The sequence below is a fragment of the Amblyomma mixtum genome, chromosome 1 (assembly GCF_055824585.1).
Source record: "Amblyomma mixtum isolate Tamu chromosome 1, ASM5582458v1, whole genome shotgun sequence".
NCBI classification, from domain to species: domain Eukaryota; kingdom Metazoa; phylum Arthropoda; class Arachnida; order Ixodida; family Ixodidae; genus Amblyomma; species Amblyomma mixtum.
Window position 1 is genome coordinate 320057542 of NC_143012.1, and position 25288 is coordinate 320082829.

At 46.6% G+C, this 25288-nt stretch overlaps 1 protein-coding gene across 1 annotated transcript; it reads right to left on the bottom strand.

The window, feature by feature from the left end:
• Nucleotides 1-3704: 3704 nt before the first annotated feature.
• On the bottom strand, nucleotides 3705-24151 carry LOC149372654 (fatty acyl-CoA reductase 1-like). The gene is made up of 13 exons (XM_089582321.1): nucleotides 24145-24151; nucleotides 21470-21630; nucleotides 21223-21339; nucleotides 17666-17841; nucleotides 15849-15921; nucleotides 15593-15702; nucleotides 12799-12973; nucleotides 12289-12333; nucleotides 11850-11968; nucleotides 10511-10750; nucleotides 9529-9658; nucleotides 8747-8874; nucleotides 3705-3855 (listed from the first exon to the last, which is right to left on the bottom strand). Exons 1-13 carry the CDS (start codon nucleotides 24149-24151, stop codon nucleotides 3705-3707), a joined length of 1632 nt encoding a protein of 543 aa, XP_089438447.1.
• Nucleotides 24152-25288: the final 1137 nt, after the last annotated feature.

The following is a 25288-nucleotide window of genomic DNA, read 5'->3' on the forward strand; positions in this document are numbered from 1 at the left end:
CCAGCTGACGTTCTGAGTGAAGCTATTGCGCTACTCTGTGGCTGTGTGGAAGTTTCTCAACGAGAATCAAAAAGACTGGCAATGTGATAGCTCTATGTACTGGTAAGATAGATAACACATCCGTGACCCGGCGCGGTCTCTTAGCGCAGCTGCGTTTCCGTTGCCGGAGGTTATTACGGGCCCGTGATTGATGCGGGCGTTGGCTTCATCCATGTGTGCGGTTTGAGTGGCCTCAACGCAACAAGTTTATGCGTAAAAAGCCAGTTGATGTACCGTTGAGGCCATCAACTGGCTTTTTACACATAAACTTGTGCGCCCCGCCTCTCCCAGTCCCTTCTTCGGAAGGAAACCATGGGTTATGGGCTAACATTGTAAAAAGAAAGTCAGTGAGACATCTTTGATTTTCACCGTGTACACGCAGGTTTCAGCGCATTTGATTTCGGGACTTTAAACTTTGGCGTTCATTGCGAGCAAAAAAAAAAAAAAAGAAATGCAAAAACGGAGCTCAGGGCTACAGGGCTGTGAAACGCTTCGGCTTCCACACCTGTTTTCTTGGCTATAAAAGGCTGAATTCAGATTATGGTTGATGTTCTCAGTTATAGTCCATGGATGTACAGGTGCCCACAAAAGTTTTGGTTCACCGAAATGACGAAAAACTCTAATTTCCTCGCTGCCTACAAGTGCAGTCACACAGTTACTGTGCATTTTGATGTCGCTTATAGAAGGCGCAAATCACACATTTAGCTTCGTGGCTGCATGCTTAGACAGCCTAATAAATAACATTTGCTGTATTTTTTTCGTTTTCCAAAAACTTTTGTGGGCCGTATGGTGCCATGGCGTCAAAGTTTAATATTCGAACCGTTTGTAACACGAAACTAGCTCATTCGTTTCGGTAGTGTCAATGCTATCCCAGATTTGAATCCGTAGTGTTTGTTTTTTCTTCGGAAAATGAGTGAGCGTCCTGCCAAGTGCCTTGAATGAGGACGTCCGATAATATAGTGCTGTCGAAAAAGACAGCTTCCAGTGCAAATATGTCGCGCACAAATAAGCGCATACCGTTGTTACGTAGTCTACAGCCTCTGGGATGTTTCCAGCACAACTTATGAAGTCTTCGCGTCTAACTGAATGAAGGTGATTTCTATTATATGCCTTTGGAACTAATGACTGTAAAGCCTTTGACACTCTGGGTTTATAAATAAGTAATTGAATTGAGATCTGTTGCAGCACAGAACTGCCGGTGCGACTTTCGACCGGGAAGCCTGTGATATAAAATATACACCACAATATGGGGGGGGGGGGGGGGGGGGGGTTGTCATCCCTACCTGTCCTCCTGTCCTCATCATGCCAATCCGGAGCCTCAAATTACCTTCACCGGACACGATGCTACACGGTATGAGCCCAACTGTTCGCCGTTGTGATGTGCAACGGGAGCGTGACCCACCAATCTTAACTGGTATCGGCGACCACGACGTTCATGATTGGCTGGCCTCCTACGATTGCGCCAGCAGTTATAATAGGTGGAACGATACTGTCAAGTTGAACAACATAAATTTTTACTTCACGGATGTTGCCAACCTTTGGTTTCTTGACCATAGGGCCGATATCCCGACGTGGTCCTCATTTAAAAAGAGTTTCGTGGATGTCTTCGGCCGCCTTGCCGTGCGGAAGCTCCGAGCCGGGAAAAAGTCTCTGTGCTCGAGCTCAGCAGAACGCAGACACGTTAACTAGCTCTGTCGAGAACATGGTGTACTTGTACAAGCGGTTATTGTCAGTCGGTCCATACCCGAGACAGAAAAGGCCAATAACATCACGAAAATAATCGCAGAAGACGCTTTTCCAACGCTCGTGGCGACGAATTCCTCCAATGAGAGTCGTTTTTGGTTTCGGGCTAGTTTGTAGTCCTATATAGTATGGAACCAGCATTCGCATCACCGTCGGAGACGTTACCAAGAACTGCCAAGCTATGACAAATTATGGAAGCAGCACGCTTGTACACGGCTGTTTAGAATGCCCGACGAGGCCCTTGCGTGATTGGTCCTTGGCGGTTCTTCTGCTGCAGAGCCAGTTCCTGCAGCAGCAGGTCCAAGGGTTCATCCGCGAAGAAGTCCCCCGCCAGCTTGCTCTTATGTCTCACTTTCAAGGCGCCGTCTGCCCTGCTCCGGACTACTATAGGCCGTGTTATTCAGGAGCAGGGAGCTGAAGTCCTACCATCGAGCCATCAGCTCACTCCTGTGACAGCACACCGCTCTCGTATGCAGAAGCTGTAACCAGGTCGAGGCGCTCACTCACTCCTGCCACAGCCAACGTCGCCAGCTTCGTTCCCCACACGCCGACAACATGCTACAAACTCGTAGCGTACCATCGACAGTCGACCCATCTACTACGCTTGCGAGATTCCAGACCCCGTCGTATGCCTTTGCCCTCAGCGTGCCTATGATCACGTCCGCGCGTGCACACACGACACCGAGAACACTTTGCCTTGCACCAAAGCCAATAGGGATATGAGGTTTATTCACAGCAGTTCCTGTTGAAACTATGCACCCGTAAAGGGATTCAGTCAATGTTATGTTCTGCGCAATCCTTTTAGATGTCACTCGAGATCAAATCCGCCTTCGTCTTCTCCAGCTATCCCGGGATATAGATGGAGCAGAGGAGAAAAAAGTGACAGAATTTTTGCCTATATTCTATACACGTGTGAAAGCAGAATTCCATGAACTTTGGCTTCTCTTGTTACTTTACTGTTGGCTTTGTAAAGTTGGCTTATCATGTTGTTTTTCATCTCGTAAATGGTCGGGGTTTAACTACGTTAAACTGAGTAGGACGGACGATAGCAATTGTGACAACACCACCTCAACGGCGACCGCGTGAAAAGACACGGTACGAGCAGCGCGCGTCCATCGCCGCCGCATGGTTGCTAGCGTGATTCCGGCGCCGATGGCTCTGGCGCGTCGGGAGCGGGGAAATGGAGCACGCCGGCGACGTAGTGTGGCCGTGAGTATCGACCAAGCGAGGGCGCTAGGAGTGTAAACGATGTTGTGGGATGGTGGCACCATCGGCAGTAACAGCGCAAACATCGCAAGATGTTGCTCGAGGTTTATAATCGGAATAGTGTTTTCACACTAATAGGACGTTGATGTGGCGCTTCAACAGGGAGGAGAAGTGGGAATAAAGGCTAGTAGGTGGTCTCTTCCCAATCAGCGCTCCAGACTTTTGGCAAACTCCCGTACACTGAGTGGATTACGGCGGGAGTCATGTCCCTAAAGTATGCGCGTGCTGAATGTGTCTGCAACTAAGAAGTTTTGGGGAGTGGATGGCAGAGGGGCATGGTTTGACAACGGATGTTGCAGCACATTAGGACAGTGCCTTGGGAAATGTTTGCCGGAGTGGCACGTAGTAATGTCCAGCGAGAAATTTGGAGTTTTCTCATATCTCTTCACTAGGGAGGTCCGGCTCACACGTCAAGCATAGCGGACAAAAGCGGAGAACGGGCAGTAGGATAGAAATTATACCACGAGACTACAGAGTAACATAATTTTGTGCCACGACACTAATTAAATTGTAAGCTTTATTTTTTTCGAAATTCAGTTCTTGTCACGTGACGTCTGCGCGCAGTTTTTTTTTCGGCTACAAAGCAGCTAGACGCTCTCCAGAACGTAGCTCCAAGTCGTGGTGGCTTGTGACATTACTGCTTGCGAAAGCGGTTATCATAGAGGCCACAAAGCGAGCAGTGCTTTCCACAGGCTTGTGCCCGCCGTAATCGTGGAGTAACTCAGCTCCCACGCCGTCTCCGTCATCAGCAGTCGCGATACCAGGATGAGGAAGATAAGGGGCACGGACACGTGTAGTGCATAGAGCCTGCAAAAGACAAACGGAAAGAGCAGTTGGCGGCCTTGTTTCAAACTCAGCCTGCTCTCGTCTACTCACTTCCAGCCCTAAAACTTCATTATTTTTTATCTTTTGTACTGGTGTAGTCCGTGTCTTTTTTGCAGATAGTGCTCGTTGCCTTTTGTTTCTAACGTGCAATGAAAACATAACTGTATTAATTATTACACTCTATTAATTTTCTCTTCGTGAGCCGTGAAAGATGTGCCAAATAGTGCAGCTCTTCGATTTTATCGTTCCGCGGTTTTTCTTTTCGTTTGTTATATTTGCACACCGCACGTTCTGCACATTACTCGCGATATTTCGTGTAACTGTATGTCGGAAAGGGACAAAAATTTTTTTTTTCTAAATTATAACCCAAAATCAATGCTGTTGAACAAAATAGTTTAACCGAAAATTGCAATGCATTAGTTAACCGGTGCGCACTCTCCTGGATAAATTTCACGCGCTATTCATATGTTGAGCATTAGCACATTGTGTCGGATCAGCACAGTCAAGCTGTCGAAAGCGGACTTTTCCAGCCGTACTAGAAATTGTATACACCTGAAAAAAAAAATTAATGTTTTTTTTCTTTTTTCGGTTCACTGTTTAGTGTGGTGGCTTCGCTGAATACACAGCGATGTTCTATGCTTCCAGAGCTTATATTATCTGTCTTTAACCCATGTGCCAACTTCTTGATCTTCAGCCGTCATGGTTTCCGTGACGTTTTGTTCAGTTCGTGTTGTGGCGAAATCTGGCGCGTGGGTTCCGCCTTTCTGGTTTGTTCAAAGTCGGCCATACGAATCGCAGGCTATGCGTAGTCACAGATAGAAGTGAGTAGAATGAATCTCGCAATTTGATTTTTTTTTTCAAAAATTTTATGCCGATAACATGAGAGGTGAAGGATGCAGCGTTGGCGCATCCTCCTCACGTGCTAGAGGATCGCAGTCTCTCCACCCGATAGCAAAAAAAAAAAAAAGAAATTGGAGACAAGCTCCGCCGTAAGGGCACGACGCGATAGCTTTATGGATTAGCGCTCGTATCAGGCCCCGCTTATCCAAGCCATACGACCGTGCCTGCATGGCCTAGGGGGAGCATGTAAGGCTCGGAATGGAAGGGTGCTGGAGGGTTCAATTCCCCTCAGCCTCTCATCTGATTTGAGAAGCCCGAGTTGGCAGCTTCTCCCAGATCGGTCATGTCACGTGTCGTCGCGAAACAATACGACCAATCTGTGCCCGGCCATGCCAGCTGCTAGCTACCACCTGCCAGAGCAATGCTCGGAATTTTTCGCTCACAACGCCGACACCGACAACGCCGACGCTGGATATTCTGGCGAACGGGACCGTTAACGCTATCGCATTTCGAACCAGGCATGGAGCGAAGCCTGGTCCCGGTGACATAGCATGATTCGGCCACATTGGTGTTGCACTTGGCCACCACCTCCTATATGAATACACCAGTCAACTCCCGACGCTCAGTACCCAGACGCTGCGAAGTAACGAGCAAAGGCGACGGTCAGACTTGTGACGCAGCGGTGTGCGCTAAGAATCTGTGGATCCGGACAAGACGTAATTGGAAACTGAACGTGACATTGCCGCTGGAACCTTATCTAGCGAGAGCAGCCTAGCAGTGCCGCTCGGGTGACTCTGAGGACGTGGCTTTGGATCCCAGCGGCGGCATGTGGTTGTTTTTTCTTCTGCTTTCAAGTCAGTTATCTCTCACCCATGAAATTATTTGACTTTTATTTCGCATTTACGAACACCAAAATAAGAAGTGAATAGAATCACTCTTCTGTGCTTGCCTTGCTTTCGATGACTGTTGGCGTGTGCATTGTTAAAGGGCAGGCACGTAAGATGCTATCGTTATTTAGCCGATCTGCGAGAGCTAGGTTCCTGATCAATAGTGATAGAGCTCTAAGTGGACTCGTCACGCAGGATAACTTTTTCCGAGCACTTGCAGGAGCAAGGGCGGCTCCGGAAACAATGCTTGCTGACGCGTTTTGTCAGCTTATTTCTCGCCCCTGTGCTCCGGCAGACTCTCACGAAATTACTAAATCAGCTTCATGTGGACAACACATGCTTATCTGTAATATGAATTCACAATCGAGGAACTTAAAAGCGCACTTGCATTTTGTCATACAAAGAATGCTACTGGTACTGACGCCATTACACACAACATGCATCAGAACCTTGGGCCTAAGCACCTAAGTGTACTGCAGCCTATCTTTAACGATCTATGGGTCAAGCAGACTATGCCCCGGGCAGGAAACATTGATCGTGTCATACCTGTCTTGAAGCCGTGCAAATCTCCTCTACTTCTAGACTCTTTTCAAAACGCGAGCCTGACGAGCTGCTTATGCAAAGTTACGTGGAAGACGATTGCCGCCAGGCTGCACTGGTGGTGCGATGAGTAAATGTAAAAAAAAAGATGTAAAAAAGAAGAGGCAGATGTAAAGGTACAGGAAAATATATACAGTGGCAGCGTAGCCACCAAAGTTCTCCGTGGAACAAGTAATAAAATCCCAATAAGAAAGGGTGTCAGGTAGGAAGACACGACCTATTCAGTGCAGTCTTCCGCGTTTTAAAGGAGGTATTCAGAGACGAAAATTGAGAAGAATTGGGGGTATAGGTAAATTGAAAATACCTTAACAATATTCGCTGATAATATTCCTTGGTAGCAAACCAAGAGACTAATAGCAAATTATGATCGAAGGCCTAGACAAGCAAGGGAGAAATTTGGGTCTAAAAAGTAATGTGCAGGAACTAAAGTAATGTTCAACAGTCTTAGTAGGGAAGAACGGTTTTCGATAGGCAGCGAAACCTAGTAAGTGATTAGGGAGTAGATGTATTTATAGCAGGTAGTGACCGCACGTCTTGACCACGAGAGGGAAATAACCAGAAGAATAAGAATGGGGTGGAGCGCATTTGGCATGTACTCTCAGACCATGAATAGCAGTTTACCAATATCCCTCAAGAGAAATGTATGCACCAGCTGTATCTTACAAGTACTCACGCATGCGGCTGAAGTTCGGAGGGTAACAGCGAGTTGAATTTAAATTGACAACAACGTTGCGAGCATTGGAAAGGAAAATCATAGGTGCAAAGTTAAGAGACAGAAAGAGATAGAGTTGGTCAGAAAACAGACGCAAGTTAATGACATCGTAGTCGAAATCAAGAACAAATGGGCGTGAGCAAGGCATACAATGCGAAGGCACGATAACTGACGGGTCCTTAGGGTAACGGAACTGATTCCAAGAGAAGGCATGCGTACAAAGGGGCGACAGAAAATCAGGCGTGGGGATGGGATTACGACATTTCGGAGGATAATATGGCTGCAGGGGGAAGAGGGAAAGCAAAGTTAATTGGAAGGATATAAAAAAAGCCTTTGCCCTGTAGTGAGCATAGTCTGACGGTTGTGATGAAGAAGTAGGGAGCCCGCAAGGGAAATACCTAGAAAACAAGCACAAACAAGGGAACAAGAAAGCAAACAAACGCAAGCAAGCAAGGAAAAGCAAGCAAGCAAGCAAGCGAAAGCAAGCAAAGCGAGAAAGAAAAAGTAAGCAAGCAAGCAATCAAGCAAAAAGACCATAAAAATCAACAAGTACTTTCGTCCTCAAAGAGAAGTTTTGATCACCACTGTCGACCCAATCCTGAAACGGGGTGAACGAATCCGGAAAAAAATCGCACTTCGGCTAATTTCTGCAGATAAATAGAGTTTCTATGTATGCGTTGCCTCGTGTATTAGTTTATGTGCTGGTCAAGTCTGATGGCTGGCACCAGTCGCGCCAATGGAATGATTGTTGAATGTTGACTGTTGAATCTTGACTGTCTAGGCGAAACGGATATGAGGGCCAAAGTTTGGACCATCTATATATTGAAGCTTTTTACTGATGGGATCCGGGTTTTCATGCGTAGGCGTGCCGGATGCAGTCATGACAGCCGGGCGATGCTGAAGGACACGCAAGTCGGAAGAGTGGGACAAACGTGCTGATTATTCTAGTTGAGGAAGCCGACAACAGCTCAACATTGCAGTGGCAAGAGCAAAAATTGTGCATAACGCAAAAGGTTCGGCAATATTTCCTTGTCGCGCTATTTTCGGAAAGCGCCGGCTGTCATTACAGTTTAGCAGGTGGCTTTTGTTATCCCGAGGTATGTCAGTTTATTTTTTTTGTTTTTTCATTTCAATCCGGGGCGCCAGTGGTAGGCGAACACGCCGAGAGGTGTCGTAAGAGCAGAATACGATGCAAAGGCGCCTGATATTTACGAGATATTTGCTGCCGATAATATTTTGACTTTCAACTGTTGGATGAAGGGGCTGTAGAGATAACTTCTGATGTTCACCATTTATTTATTACAGTACCCACAGCGCCCGTAGGCGTTACAGTGAACCATGAACACGCAGATTCTCTCATATGCAGCAGAGATCGGGTAACCTCTGCAGCCCAGTGGTTTGAAGCGGGGATGTGAAGGCTGCCGATATAAATAGCTAGCAAACCTTGCATGCAGCTAACTTAGATTGCAGCATTTCCGGTGTGTCGGCTCATTCTTGACGTGTAATCGCCGTTTTCCTCTGTGAACTGCATTCTGCGCCTGTCACGAATGTAAAATATGGGGCATGTTAGGGCAGTATACTCAACCTAAAATCTGTGCGTACTCTATAACACGTGAAATATAGGATAATTTCTTCCCTGTGATAAACGTTCTTACATGTTGGAGCTTTGTCGGTGTTAACATTCTGGCCACATATGCTTTGCGTTAGAAACTTGACTACGTGTCATGCCACCAGATATTTGTCATGAGCTTCACGTGCCCGTTTTTCGACCGATTTAAGCATGCTTTCTGAAATCTGATAGACTATTCTGCATGTCAGCCGCAGGTGTCGTTACCATTTCAGTTGTCTCCGTGCGTCACGGAGTTTGTCGTCCTCGGCCTTGAAGAGGTACTTGCGAATTCCCAGCACGTACTGATCCCAGTAAGGTCTCCACTCGATGTTCTCTATGTCAAGGCTGAACAACTGCAAAGTAAAGATTCCTCTTTTGAGCCCACCGAGCAGAGTCTAGTCCTCTAAACTGGACGCGGTAAAGTGAACATAGGGGGCGGGCGTGACGTGTATTTCAAGTATACTATAAAATAAAAACTTCCTCTAATCAAAAGCGCTTAGAGTACGCACGTAGTGCTTAGTGTTCGAAGGCTTTTTCTTATCGCTAAAATAATCACTTCACGCCACATACTAATGCCTAAGCTGAAGTGAATATTTGATCTTTAGTAGCGAGACGCAAGAAGTTTGGTTTGGTTTATTGGGGTTTAACGTCCCAAAGAAACTCAGGCTGTGAGGGACGCCGTAGTGAAGGGCTCCGGAAATTCCGACCACCTGGGGATCTTTAACATGCACTGACTTCGCACAGTACACGGGCCTCTAGAATTTCGCCTTCATCGAAATTCAGCCGCCGCGGCCGGGATCGAACCCGCGTCTTTCGGAGCAGCCGAGCGCCGTAGCCACTGAGCCAACGCAGTGGGGCAGACGCAAGGAGTATACTGACTGGCTATCGTGGCAAAGGGCTACTGCTGAGAACATCCAGTGCCTGTTCATTTCGTACCTTAGCCGCTGATTGTGTTTCAATAATGAATTCCGCTGCCCTCGAGATCAAAGAACATATGCGAGACTTGCCTCCTTGTCCATTGGTGATAGTTCGGTGACGAGTCCTTTGAGATTATTCGACTTGAACAGCCAGCTTTTAGTTGTGAAGTACCGTGCAACATCCATGCGTTTGCGAACCTTTCGGTAGCCTTGCATGAACCTGCGGAATATTGAGGTTGTAAATGGAAATCGCAGATAAAGACGCGAGACTCAAACAAAGCCTCCAAAGGGATCATTAAAAGTGCACCGCTGACACACTAACCGTCTAATCAGGTGAAACAAAGTGCCTTCGGCTGATTAGAGTGAAAGCATATAAACACGGTTCCCGAAATTAGCAAACAGTGAAAAAACTGAACAGTAAGTACAATAAAAGGCACACATGTTCTGCTAACGACCTAACGCTTTCATCCTGTCAAGAGAGCGATTTTACACGTGAAGCCACATATACAGCATCAAGAAACAGTGAAAGGGAAGCGGGCGAAGGCAGACTGCGAGTCTCAGTCTTATAACCGTCTCGACAACTTCAGCTTGGAAGAGAATCTTATATTTTTCGGCATTCGTCCTGGTGAAGTGCAGTTGCTTTCCACAAGCCGGCCTAGAAACCCCTCAGTGAGGCTTCAAGCCCGGATATAAGCTTTGACGTCGGGCATAGTGATTGGGTATTTAGGGTCACTGACTGCAACACGCGTATGCAAGTCGCGCTTCAGCACTCAAAATCCGGTTTCTTCAAGGTCATGCTTCCCTTCATTAAGGCCGTATACCCGTACGCCGCTTAGTTTCGCAACCAAGACATGCTCCTTCGAGAACGTTCTTTGTGTTGTTAATGATTCCTTGTAAAATCTGCATTGACACCATGGTGTTCTCAGCAGGGCATACCTAGCCCACCAGTGATGCCATGCTACGTCATGGGTATACCGTTATGTCGCTAGCATTCTTTTCTCGCCGACAGACTTTGTACACTGTAGCAATACTGATACAACGAGGCTCGCCATCCACACTGCCGGTTACTAACCTTGGCTTCTTTCCCACCAGCCGCAGCGCCAGGTCTACAACGAACGCAGGCAGACAGTGTAGGCACCAGAGATTAACATTGTACCACAGATCGCTGCCGGTCACCGCCATCTTTGGGTAGCGCACCACGTACGGCATGGGGTACCGTAGTACAGCCTCCTGCACTGCACTGGTCATGTCGCCCCACGTCTGGCATTTAAAATCGCCACTGGTACAGTGGTACACTCTCACCAGCTCGGACCTGCGCAACGGCATGTCGCAATTGTCTCCTCGGTCACTCGCGCACCAACATGGCCAGCAGATTTATCGGTTAAAATACAGTTTTTTAGAGGAATAAGGGAAGAGAAAAGTGGATAGGAAGAATTAATTACAAGAAAACCATATAGCTGTGCCTCCGATGCTCCCCTACACCTATTTTTGCGACAGGCAGCAAGGGAAGACAGATGGTCATCATGATTGAGTATTAGGATTTCGGAAAAGAAGGTGCCAGCCTGCACACAAGTAAACGGGCACAGTGGGCCTATTCTCGACCGAGTGTCAAGCTTTATGCTGCGAAAACCGGCCAACAAGGTACGCATGGCTTGAAGTGCCGCGAGAAGCGCTAAATATTGTGATTAATGGTATGGCATGGTTCGGCGAAAGCTCGTCCAGCTAGATAAAGGCACAGCAGAATAAAAAAACAGGCATTCGCGTATTAGCATAAAAACTAGAGCGAGTACGGATCATGTTTAGGGACTCGTAAGGGCCCCTTTTTCACATGCAAATACAAAAACAGCCATACGGTGTCTTTTTTTTTTTTCATTTACATGTGAACAATTGGCCATTGCGGGTCCCAAAGCTAATACGTCTTCGGTGTGCTAAAAACGTATATTCTTCCATTGTCCCAGTGTTTGCTCTCCCACACCGTAAACAAGTACTTCACCAGCGAGTTACCGGCGCAATGTGCGGTGCGCTTTCACTTCAACAGCCAATCACATAAGAAAAGTGTAAGCTGGCTGCTACGGTCGCAACGTCACAGATTATGCGCTTGAAACAATTAATGTCGCTTCTCTACTCTCAGCTGAATTCGCCAACATATCGGCTGCAGCGCTATCCGCACCTGTACGTATTTGAGCGCACCGCTGAAGACTATCACGATGCGTGATCCAGCGTGCGAAAGTTGTGTCGTGTGGTATGCGGAATTTAATGCTTCGAAACTGTAGAAGTGTCTTTCCATTTCGCCTCCATCAAACTCTGGCCACCAGTGCTGGGGTTTTCTCTTGCAACCTCGGGCTCGAAGCCGAACCTTACAGCCACTGAGGCACCGCAGCGAGTCGTCGATGATTAAGCACGGTGCTAACCTGGTAGTGGCGATGTGCCAAGCGACGCATATGAGCGTGTTTGCGACTGTGTCCACTGGAATGAAGTCACCTATGCAGTCCTTCTTCACCAACATCGAAGGTAACATGCCAGAGCCCACCTGCACAATGTTTTGCAGTAAAAACAAAGTTTTACAGTTGTCCATGAAGGAGTATTTGGCAAACAAGACCGCCACGATGTGCTGCATCCGAAACCAGCATCATTAAGTGCAATTTTAAAGGTACTGCACAAGGTCTAGTGGGCTAATTTTAAACTGAGAAGCATTAAAATATGTGGAAAGGATAAACGAAAAAGCTGTCGTCTGTGTTGCTTCCATGCATCATTTACGTCCATGCTCTTTCGAGAGCTATTTTAAATCTCTTAGTATCGCGACGTTAAGCATGCTCATAAATTACGCTCAGATGTCTCGTAAATACTTACGCCTGCGATGACACCGGTGCAGCCGGAGAAGTTTTCTATCCAGCCCTTGAAATGAAAAAGAAACTATTTCAACAGTTGTGCTCTTGTCCATCAGATTTTTAAACTGCCAAGACATTATCTCCAACGCGTTGTGCAAATGTCAGGTACAGACACGTTACTGAGTAACGGCGGAAATAACGGAACAGTGGGAATAACGTGTCATGTATTCCTCATCGTAATGCTTATGCGGCGAAGCTGTGGCAACCATGGTGATATAACGGGGTCCCATCAGGTTCTGACGCTGCGCAGAAAAGGGTTTCAGTTTTATTTCTGGCCGTATTGCCTCAACTCAGTGCAGGTGGAATGAGCACTCGTGTTCCGAGATTTCGGGCCCCGTTATGGAAACCCGGGTGGCCGAAATTAATCGGCAAGCCTTCACTGCAGCTTACCTCATATGTTGCGTACATATTTGTCGTGCAGAAATGAAATAATCACTCAATCAATGAGTCAATCAACACCATGTTGCCTTACCGGGAAGGGCTCCTTCCACGAGGCAGTGACGATGGAAGGCCGCACTATGGCGACAGGAGTGGATCCATGTTCGTCCCGCAGCAGTACTTCAGCCAAGCGTTTGGTCAGGGTGTAAGTGTTGGGCATTCCAAACAGGAATTCTTTTCCATCACCCCTGGATTTATCGTCTGTGAACCTGTAGAACAAAATTTCTTCATGCCTTCTCCATAATTGTTATCAATTGTGGGGTTGATCAAAACAAGGGGATAAATATGCATTCCGTGCTTAACCGCAGCTGACAGTCCAGAACACCGACCCCACACTTTGATCACGGGTGCTAGCGAGATCACGCCGACCACGGTGGGCCGAGCTGTCTGGAATCAAAGGAGCGGCACGACGATGGCTGACAAGACCAAACATTTATTGCTGCCAGATCAAAACGCCGGCTAGCGACGACATCCAGAGAGAGGCAGCATGGCGGAATTCTGCTTCTTTGGCACGTTTTTGCACTTACCGAAGGCGTGAATACGCAAGGTGTTTCAGGGAAACTTTAAGCAATTCTCGAAAATTGTTTTTTTGATATCGCTTTTTTACCTGATATTACCTGATCTCATTTTCCCAAGTGACCTCGTCCTGCCCGCGGCTACATATTCCTTGTCTTGAAGTTCGATCTGTTATCTTAACGGGATAGTAGTTACTTGTCCTAAGGGTTACACATTCCACCTAAGTCCACTTTCTGCCTTTTGAGCCACCCTTATGACTACAGCTTGCCGCGCTCTTCACGTCTTAACTTGATGCCTTTTCGCTTGCCTTCCAACTATTTCCAATTAACTAGGATACAACTACTATATATTGGGTTTGGGCGTATGAGGTTTACCATCTCAAAACGACTCAAGCTGTGAGGGGTACCATAGTGGCGGAAATTATCCACCGGAGTGAATAATTCCTACCACCTGGGGTTCTTTAACGCCCACTGACAGAGCACAGCACACGTATCTGTAGCGTTTCACCTCAACTGAAATGTGACCGAGCAACCGAGCACCATAACCACTGAGCCACTGCGGTGCACGGTTACTACTATATACATTTAACGTGTAGGATATTGATAAGCTGAAATTGTGACCTGGGAGTGCTTTCCAAATGCACTATAGTTTAATTCTCACCCTTCTAAATATTTTCCTGATGTAATCCGATTCTGTGGTCGGAATATCCGTTACGAAAAGGACAACTGAGTATAAATTAAAAAGCTCTTGATTCAACCGACAGATATTTACACGAACCAAATACATCTTGTACTGACTGCTAATTGCAGATTGGCCACGAAGATTTAATTAAATTTCTTCTAACCTAACACAATAAATCCTTTCGATCTTTTATTTATGCTGTTGGCGTAATTTAGCTGAGTTTTAAAATGCTGTATGCTGGATGTTTTACGATCAGTAAGTCAAGGTACCTTTTCAAGGCATGCTCAAAGGCATCCAGATTCACATCTTCAATCTAACTGACCAAGATGTACTTCTATAATGAAAGGCTGCTGTTTTTTTTGAGTAGTACCAAAAGGTTCTAATGAGGTTATTTCCGTCGATCATAAATTACGAATTAAAATTTCCAGAATGTTTTTTATAACGTTTTTGGACATTACACGTGAACGCAAACGTGATGCATAATCATATAATGATGAAACAAACAACACATGTGCAACTATTGGTCAAAACATTGAAGTAACCATCGAGGACGAGACGTCCTAAACGTGACAGGGAGTAAGTACCTTCTAACGGCACTCTGAAAGAAGCAAGTAACGAGACTGCGAATAGGACGCTACAGTAGGGCACAAAAACATGCTACCTTCATGCCTTCTCCTGATTGTTGCTCCGCGTCAAAATCATTGTCTTATAGCAGTGCAGTAAGTGCTCCCATTAGGTGTATATTGGGAGTTGTTGCTAAGGGCAGTTCTATAAACGAATTTTGGCAGCAAAGACGCAACCTATGGCAGACGCGAAGCAACAGGCTTTACAGCAAAGGTTCGTGCATCTTCTGAGTGGGCCTATTTACAGTGTATTCCATGTACTTTCACTCGAAACAGATTTATTACAATCTAAGGCAGATTTTTTTATTCCGTGCATGTCGTGTGTTTTTTTTTTTTTTGTTACTGTCGCTGCAGTTTTGCGCGCATCGCAAATGAGCACTCAAAAGCTCAGACTCTTCAAATTATATATACTAGATTAGCTGGACAGGCCAAGCGTTGTAATTCGTACTTGCCCGAGATAAAGCATAGCCAGTAGGTTTTTTTCGCCGCCGTATTTTATTCACGGAGTGCACTGAACACGCACGGAACTTTGTTTTCACCAACGACGTCTATGGCCGACGTAACTCGGAGTCGACGGGAAAGTGGTGAAACGAAAGCATGTTGCAGCAGCACTGAGGCCTGATCAGCGTAATAAGGGGCACGTGCAGAATGGCGGCAATTTTTTCTCGTTTTATTCAAGTATTGCCGCAGCCGGCAATAGAATCGCTGTCCAGATAACATTGGCGCAGCGTGCGATACTGCAGCTTTTGTTATACCGACGGAAGCGCCACTTGACCAATAGCGGCGCCCAGCTGCTACTAGTCAGGTGCGTGCTACTACTGACAATGGAGGATTCTTCTCCTGTGTCTCCTCCGTCGTCCTTTGTTTTTCGCGCCAATTTATTCACATAATGCATCACCAACTAGCCCGACAGCACGCCCTTCTGAACGGGAGACAAGCACACTATAAAAGCAAAGACTAATGAGGGCCAAGCTTAGACGAGGCAACAGGTCAGCTAGACATACTCACTGAGAAGCTGCAATAAGTTTATCGGAATCCACACACGATGAGTATATCTCCTCGTCCACTTCCTTTTTCTTTTCACAGTTGCTGTATGCTGTTGACACATGGACAAAAGCCTGGAAAAAACAAAGCGACCAACTCAAGAACCGACGAAGTGCAGAAAGAATGAAGATAAGAGCGCTAATAACGTATTATTACGCTGAAAGCATGATATAAATGCAATATACAGAAAAATTTGATTACAAAGGTTGAAGTAACTTACGCAGAGTTTCGGAATTCGCTTGCAAAGGTCCAAAACACGCTGCGTACCCAGGACATTAAGTTGGATGGCCAGTCTGCAATGCAATCCTGTTATAATTTATCCCTGCTGAGAATACACTGCGTCTCAGTCGTCTATCCAGGATCTGCGGTGTTAAATGTGCAGAATATGGACAAAATGAAATATTGAAGTGGTATTGTGTGTCCATCTCATTCCGCTCATCATTACAGCTTCACAGTATTGCGGATAGTTGACCATGTTGGTACATTATTATTTCGGTTAACCTCCCTGCCTTTCCTCTTCTATATCCTCCTCCTCCTTGGTACATGTTCAGGTTGGAATAGTAGCAGCGCAAATGAAACAGCACAATAAGATAAAACCCGGCGGAACTAGCGCTGTCCCGTGTGCATTTTTCCGGTTGTCTTATTTCATTTACGTCGCCACATTCAGTATTTACAGCCATCCCTGCTTCCCAGAAGGAGAACGGAAGTAGGCCCTGATGTTATTTTTTCTGAAGTCGGAAGAGCAATGACTCAGGCATAGCAACTACTACAGCGTTTGTGGTCGTTGCTAAGAGCACTCGGACAATATGGCTGTGAACACTCATCCGGCATGGAGGAACATAAGCTTCCAGTCAAGTTCTCCCCGTTCTTCTGCATCATCCTTCTTGTTCACCTTTGTCTGGACCTGCCGCCAGGAGGTGCTACAGCCGGACAAACCACAGCAAATTACAACGCAGTTTGCTGTGGCTGCTTGGAGCGCCCGGACAAGATAGCCGTCGAAATCAAGTGACTTCCGCCTTGGTGTTCTCCCCGGCAACAATATTAAAATCGCGCCTTCTGTCTTTTCTTTCCTCCGTGCTCCCCTCACGTGATAAATGTGCGTACCATTGGGCCCACACAGCTATGTCCATCGCTAATACAAGACCGCACCATGCGCATCTTTGCGATAGTCCTCCATTAGACCACTTAAATAGCATATCCATTGCACAGCAAGTGAACGCGGCCGTTTTCAGTTTTGAAAAGTCCAGCAAGAACCTTCAGAGTTAGCGCCATCTACCAGAGCGACGAACAGACAAGAGCTCTCCGCTACGCGCTGCGAATCACGAAAGCGCTGGCTTAAAAGCCAGATTAGATCACGTGACCGCACAGCGCATATTCAGAGAGTCCACATCCTTTCCGGCCCTGATAAGGTTCTCATTTGCCACACAAAAGTAACAAGAATCGAGAAGGAGGCTCAGTCTGCCAGCCAACATTCTGGCAAGAAAGTTCGTCGATGTCTGCGGAAATGCGGTCATCATGGGCACGGTATGCCTAAAACTTCCCTTGCGAAAATATCAGTGGATACTCCATAGACTGTCATTGAATTCTTAACAAGGGCTGACGGACAAGCGGGTCAGCGAGAGAACGTGCTCCAGAAAGAGCCCACCTGAAAGAGCGATCTAAATCATATGATCTGGAACTGCCCGCAGTCCCTACCCGCGAGTCGCTTCATTACCGACTCTGATCATTGGGAGGCTGTATTGCTCAGCCCCGACCCGGGGACACAGATCAAGCTCCTCCAGCTGGCTGAAGACGCCGCCGCTGCCCAAGGGATAGCGGCCGCCATTTAAGCGGGGCGCGACTTCGGGTCGCTCCTCTATATCCGCTGGAAATAAAGTTCCACCACCACCACCACCACCTGAGGTCACTGGGAGCGGGGAGGTCTCGGATTTTTTTTTTTCCGAAATTCCTACATCGTACCAGTATCGGCAGCATCCTTTCTATCGCTGGGGTTTCTGGCTTATGACGACATGACTGATAGGTTCTTAGCTCACTTACTTGAGTGGCTCATTGAAATTGATCGTGGCAGCTGAGTGGAAAACGATGGATACTTCTTCGGCTAAGGTGGCCCTGTCGGACGCGCTGAGTCCCAGGTCCGGAAGTGCGATGTCTCCTGGCATTGCCCTCACTTTCTGCAGAGCACACGGCTGCTCTTTGTTCAGGCGTTCAAATACCTACGAAATCAGAAGTAGATCGAATGGAACCCCGATGGACATAGAGTGGTACTACAGGTAGCTCTAGACTGCTTACACTACCTTTTTAGGTTTTTCTTAACTTCAGCCTGGAATTTATTACCTCTCGATGTTCGCTGGCGGCCTCAATGCCCGGCGCCAAAATGAGCGCTGCATGATTATCTGTCTTCGCATGTCGCCCTAATGAACGATCCAAGAAAGTGTAGTTCCAGGTTTCTAACATGACTGTGTAAGAATACATGTAAATACACGCACAGCCGGCGCCAAAACTTTACTGCGTGCGTGAACTGGGGAACAAATTATTTAAGTGCTGCCTCGTGACCCACTCGAATGGTACTGATGCCAGCGCATGGAACATGCGCGTCCCCTGATACCTGGAGTCATGTCAGACGACTAGCCTGCGAGATTGCAGGGAAATAACTTATCTTCCGCGAAACAGCGTCCTATAAGCTCTTGCTGCGCACTGTACATTGCATCCTTCGGACACGCAGTTTTGCCTATGTAACGTTATCATGAGGCTGCAGTTCTTAGGTTAACATAGTGATCTCTACTTAGGAGAATTAACGCAAGAATGGTGCAAAAATGTAAAGAAATCGTTGCAGTTGGAGGAAGAAACAACAGTGAAATTCGCATACACTAATTCACTCGCGTTTAAGGACGCGTCCCCGCTTTCATCAAACGGTACATTTTCTTGAATTCAGTTTCGTGAACCTCCCGATTCCTGCAAAAAAAAAAAAAATGCACAGAGAATGAAATTTTGAGGGTCGGCGATTGTTTACTTGAATGTGTGCATGCGCCACATTTTCTTCAAGTAGCCATGACATCTCGGTAAACTCGCCGGAGGACATAAGAAGCATATCACGGCTTAAACGAGTGAAACTACGATCGCGATCAACAGTAATGGCTCATCAGCTGCTCGCCAACTTAATCTTTCCTGTTGTGCGCCGCATATATGCGAACATAAACATTTCGTCGTATAACAGGTAACATACATTTAAAGAAAATGCTACACATCCGGTTTATTGACCTTATTTTCCTTTCTGAAAACAACCGTAAACCATGAACACGTTCCTCTAAGGCAGTTGATGCGCGACTCACAAAATCAGCTGTCGTACTCGACAAGGTAATATCAATGTGAAAAAATTACGTAAACTCTGTGCCAGATATGGTGACACCAGCGCATAAAAAGGTATTCACCCGCGCTCAGACCAATTCTTTATTTCTTTTGGCTTTTTTATCACTGAAAAATAAAACGAGAAAAAATTCCAGCTATAGGCCTCTGGCTGCGCCATCTACAACCAGTCTTTCAATAAACTAGTGAAGGGCTCCGCTAAAATCTAACCGTAACTGCTATAACAGGTGCACTTCAACTCAAATATGCAAAATTACCCGCTGTGAAACGGCACTGGCGCGTCACACATGCGCGCCCATTTCTGTCAAAATGCTCCCACTGATTTACATGCAAGAGCAGCTGCACTGCTACAATAATACCGATGTCATGGAGCCGCGTTTATGGGGCACAGTTTTCTCTTTATTTTTTCATCGCGTTAAGGACGTCTGCACTCAAGGCAACAGAGTGGACGCACGCCGTCCTGAGCTGAAACCTTCGGGGGATTAACCTTGGCTGACTGTGTCAGAGACTTCGAGTCTGTTGGGGACCGCTGAGTACAGACTTCGACCTGACTCCAATTTAAAACATGAAAGGGAAAAAAGAACGAGACAAAATAATTGCTGAGGCGGATCTCTTCACGTACGTCAGCCCAAAGAAAACTTGTTTACAAGCCCTGTATGTTGCACATACAGGCTGCTAAGCATTCGGGTAGCCGATACGCGTGCATCTATCATCTCCCGCACTGGTAGGACTAAGGTGAACACTGTTCGCATGTTCGTCATTTTAAGGCGAAAGCCTTTAATGTCTCATCGTTGGCGATAGAATGTTGTCAGCAGAGGTTTCACGCTTTTTCTAGTCAGACCAGAAAAAAAAAAATTTCTGTGCATGATGGGATTCGAACCAGCATCCTTGCGTTCCACAGCCGAACGTGCTAATGGCTACGCTACTTCCTTTTTTTTTCTTTATTGCATGGAAGAACTTCCGTAGAAAGGAGGAAAACTTCAATCAGACTGGTTCGCGTCTCAACTTACCGGGCTGCTTAATAGGAGCCCGCCATAGCCCTAACTCAACACTGCATCCCCATCAAAAGATCAAAATTCAGGGAGGCACACATGCGTCTAGGCACGGCAGCCAGCTTGGAGGTTCTTCGCGTGCAGCATATACACTCCTCACCAAAGCGCACTGTTCACGAAACACAGATTTGGACGATCTTGGTGGCTCGGCCTGTCTGTCCATCATACGGCTTTTCCAAAGACTGAATAGTCCCATCAACATAAACAGATCATAAGGCACAACAGAGTTTTTGTCAACAGGCAGAAATCTAATAGTGTATGGTGTAATTTCAATGTCCTTCTTAAGAGTTCGTTGTAGTATGTCCCAAAAGAACATGGCATCACGGCACAGGATGAAGCAATGATCAATTATCTCAGGCACGTTACACAGACGGCAATTCACATTCCAGGGTACAAACATCCCCTTGTCATTAAGAAATGTCTTGACAGGCAGCGTCGCTGTGTGTAGTTTGAAAAAGAACGTTTTAGCGGCTACGCTACTTCCTTTTTTCTCTCATGGTATTTATTTACATGGTTTTGTATAGAAAGCATATATATACATATACTTCCTGCCGACGCATGTGCAGTTCTCCTTGTCTAGGACGCTGGAGAGGGTTTGCAGAATGGCGTCGAATTAGACGGATGCCTCCCAGACGCCCTCCAGTGTCTCCAGCATTTAAGATTCACAAACAATTATGTACTTAATTAACATCTTAAGTACACATCAGTGACACAAGCAGCAACACCGCGCTAAAGGCATTCGCCTCACTGCATTTTAGGTCAACAAACTGCCCCCCTGAATTTTTTCAGCCATCTCCAGTCGCCGTTAAAAAAAGGCACTCCTTCAAGGAAGGCACGCGAACACGTTCATTTACAGCTGTCTCATATACACTGATTTATTTATTTTTATTTGGTTCCTCGTCTATACTGCTGGTGTATTCTCCACTTCCTATTATTTCTCCGAGTTGGTGCGTGCAAGAAATTATCAGAGCATAATTTGTTTGCAGGAAGTAAAAAAAAATTGACAGTTAAAGGCTGCATCGCAACGAAAAACAGCAAGGTGCTTTGAATAGAATAATATGTGGAAGTTGCACTCGTCACAATATATACCTGTACGTTGAGGAACGTCCTTGAAGCGGGTTGCACCTATATTATGCTTTCTTGTCAAATCGAGCTAACTATGTCGTGAGGGAATTTCACCTGAGAGCCGAGAATTGTTGCCAGCCTCGCCTGTGGCTCCTCTCCGCTTTTGGTACGAATCAGGAGGTAAGCCCGCTTCAAGCCGGGACATGAGCGCAGCAGCTTTTCTAGGAGAACCTGAAACAGGGTTGCATCGAGTGATGAGATTGTGTATAGTTTATAAGTCAGCAAATAGAGGCAGCTAAGCGTTGCAGATTGGGATAAAGATTCTACGCTGTACGCCTGTACTGGCGAAGTAGACACCAACCTTCCCAATGAACCCGGTTCCCCCGGTGAGAAATACCACTCGATCCTGGTAGAACCTTGCAACCTGGGAGTCACCGTTTCCGTCAGGTACCAAAGCAGTTGTTGAACTTGGGTGCCGTTTCTCGGAGCCAGGGACCTCCAGGGAGGACTGGGATCGACATGCTGAAACGAACATACCAGCAAAGTTTGCAGCGGCCGCTGCCTGCCACAGAGATACTTTCGCGTTGGACGTGTAATCTCTAAGCGCGACAGGCTGCAGTAAATAAGATATTTGCCGTAGCGAAATTGGAATCTCACAACACGCAAAACACTGCTTCTGTTGTTGACGGAGGAGAAACGTTCGTGAGGTGAACAAGCGCATTTTTTAAAGAGTTGCTCTCGGTTACGTAGCTTCCATAGATGAAAGTCCTCAGGAAACAATTAAGCCATTCCTTCTTTGTGAATGTATAAAATCCCACCGCGAGCGGAGTCGCAGGTCACGGATAACATAGCAGATGCGCATTCACAATCGTAAAAGTAGGTATGCTGGCTAGACGGGGAGGTCTGCACGTCGGCTGGGCGATATGCCTGCGGGCGACAGCCGGCTGTGTGCGCATATTTAAGCCGCATAGTTGTGCTGGTTACCTGAGTCTACCTCGGTTATCTTGTGCAGTTTTGCTTTTCTGCCCGCCAGATTGTGACGCGCTTTTCCATGAAGCAGAAACATACAATGAGGATAAAATTATGCTACACTAAAGCTGAACGGTGAACTCGAGTACTGTCAGGAGTGAGAGAAACAGGCGAGCAGAGCCTGTGAGCAAAGCTCAATCCTTTCCTTTTCTAGTTGCAGCTTTAGTACACCGCCAGTGTGGCTCACGTTGGTGCGCACTGGACTCAGCGAAATAGTTATTCCTAAACTGGTTCAAATTAAAGGAATGCACTACCACTGCGCAGTACAAAAGTACGGCATTTGTGTGCGTGTTAGCGTTTCAATTCGCCTCGATATTACATGCAGCCAGAGGATATCGTAGTAATTTCGGCCAGAATTCATAAAACACGAGTTTACGATATCTTCTACAAAAGGCTATTGCTTTCCTGCCTTTATCGTTTAGAAACTAAAGTGGTGATAAAAAAACTGTGTACAAATCGGGTTTGCACAATAATGACTTACTTCTTTTCAGTTTTATTTGTTCTGATGAAACGAAGAAAATTAATTTCAGGAGCTAGGCTTTTGGTCGGAATACATTACAGTATTGAAAAAAATCTGTTGTAAATGACAGGGTGTTTCACACAAGGAAACATTCCCTAATAATATTTTTCTAGTCGTACTTTCCAGCAGGAGAAGCCTTACGGGCAAACCCTGCATGATGACCCCGATAGCAGGCTTCTGGAGTTGTACTCAGAATGAATTTCCACTTTTAAAGGAAATTGTAGTAAGGATATTTTTTAATGCGAGAGTTGTAATACCCCTATGGCGAAAAAAAAAAATCTCTCGACGTGGACGTCGGCGTCGGCCGTTTGAAGCCCCGCAGCCGTAGGGGCCGAAGCAATCGGCCGTTGCCACCTGGGTCACGTGAACTTGTGGCGTCATCACAACCTGCCCACCGGATTGTGAGCAAGCTGCCCACCGTGGCAGTTGGCAGTTGAAACTTGAAACTTCAAATTAATGGTTGGTCGCGAGAGGTTGCTTGGGGTGGGTCGCACAAGCCCCACCAGTGAAATTAACCTGCTATCGCAGGGCAGTGGCGCATCGCTTAACCGCTGCACCAATAGGAGCGGTAGGAAGACTCCCAGGTATCTATGAATATAAAGAATGACCTATGCCGCATGTATGGACACTAACCCACTATCGCTAGCCGAACAACAGCCATCCGTGAACACTGTATATGAACACCGGAACCGAAATGAAAACCGAACTGCTAGCGCACCTAATTCGCATTTGGCATAACTACGCAAATCAAAGATCAGTTTTTTTTTTTGTGCGGAAAATGTTACTCCCCTTCGCCCCCTCTACCTAATGCTGATTTGCTTCTATCACATCCTTAGCAAAAGTTTGCGAGATGAGTGTACGGATAACTATTTATTAAGGCAAAATCAGCTAATCGCCTAAAATGTCAAAAGTATGAGGGGAGATGTGAGTTTAATCCACTGGCAGCAATTAATATCAAGCGTATAGTTAGCGATGCAGTGCTACAATAATTATGCTGCCAATAGTAGTTACAGATTCCCTAACCCGCACTCAATCATGTCGCACAGCTACCCGCCCTTGCACCTTCAGAAAAACCACTCAGCTTCACACCTGACCTGCCCTCTAATCTTAGATGTAAACCAATGCGCGTGCGGTGCAACATGCACGTGTCTACTTCCTGCGCGTGCTCGTTTGAGTGATGTCAACGGCGGATCAGCTGGTTTATCATGCATAACTTGCAAAGGTGAGCGCCATTTTTTAAAATTATGATGGTTGTTATCGTGGTGACGTCGGTGATGGTGGAGGTGCTGACAGTGGGGTGGTAGTGATAGTGATCAACTTTGGCCAAAGAATGCCATGTCACAGAGTGTTTTGGCTTAATCAAAAGGAGGCCATAGACCAAATTTGCAAGCATTTCACCCCAGAGGAGCGGAACACCAGACTGGGAGAAGCTTGTTGTCATTGGAAATCGATGAGAACAAGGAGACATTAAAGATCGAACCCCTCACCTCCCATGTACGAGGCGCACGCTGAAAACACTAGGCCACCGTTGCGGCCTAAAACAGATAAAAACGGCGCTCCGTGGACTACAGGAATTCACGTAAACACCCTTTCTGTTGCTCTAAATGGACAAATGTAGGTCACGGTCGGTGGTCAGGGTTTTTTTTTTTCCCTATGCGTACGTGTTTCACAGTTTCAGCTGCAACAGCAGGCAAACACAACAGATGGTTCCTCTGTGTCCTATATGTCCTCTTTATACGTTTTTTTTGCGCTGACTTCTTCACAACATGCATCACCGACTAGCCCGGCAGCTTGCTCTCCTTAATACCCAAACTTCTTCCGTTTAGCTATTGTGCAAGCATCATTCGGATCACGTTCTCCTCCTAACCGCTGCTGCTCATTCCGCTCAGCTCAGCGCGCTTGGGCGTGGTGCCGCCTAATTAGCGCCTCAGGTTCTCGCCCGTTTACCACCGGCTACATTTTGGCAAGTAAGCCACTCAATAGGCAGGTGAGCAGTGGCGCAGTGGCACAAGGTAGGTGTTATGGCAGGTGTTGCCATTGTTCGGACTTGGGTTGGGTTGCTCTTCCCGAGTAGCTTCGCACGATTAAGCGGGCTGCCGCCTGACACGGTGGGCAGGTGAACTGCCTGCCACAAAACGGTCTTCAGACAGAAATGAAATCTAACGTTCGACGTTCCTTCCATTGAATTCATGAATCTTCAGACAGACAGACAGACGGACGGACGGACTAACGGACTAATGAACGGACGGACGGACGGACGGACGGACGGACGGACGGACGGATTCGAAGAATGGCCACTATAAGTGTTAGTGCACTAAAAACCACGAACCGCTCCAACCCACAACTCCTTTGGCCTTTGACCCCATATTACTCTGACGTCATCTCTGCAGCTTCCACAAAGTGGCCTCATTTTCGCGATGCTGTGCAGGCATGCACTATACGACTCTTTATTCCGTCCGCGACAGCACATGTTCTCTTTCGCTTAAATGCAGGCGAATTAAGTCTCGCCACATGTCGTTTTGCTTTGTTCGATTTTTCTTTGTAATTCGCACTTGTTTTCGCATTTCAACTTGTTTTTACGACAAATGCTATGACGCCAATAGGCGTCCATTGTTTAGTTTTGTTTTGCGC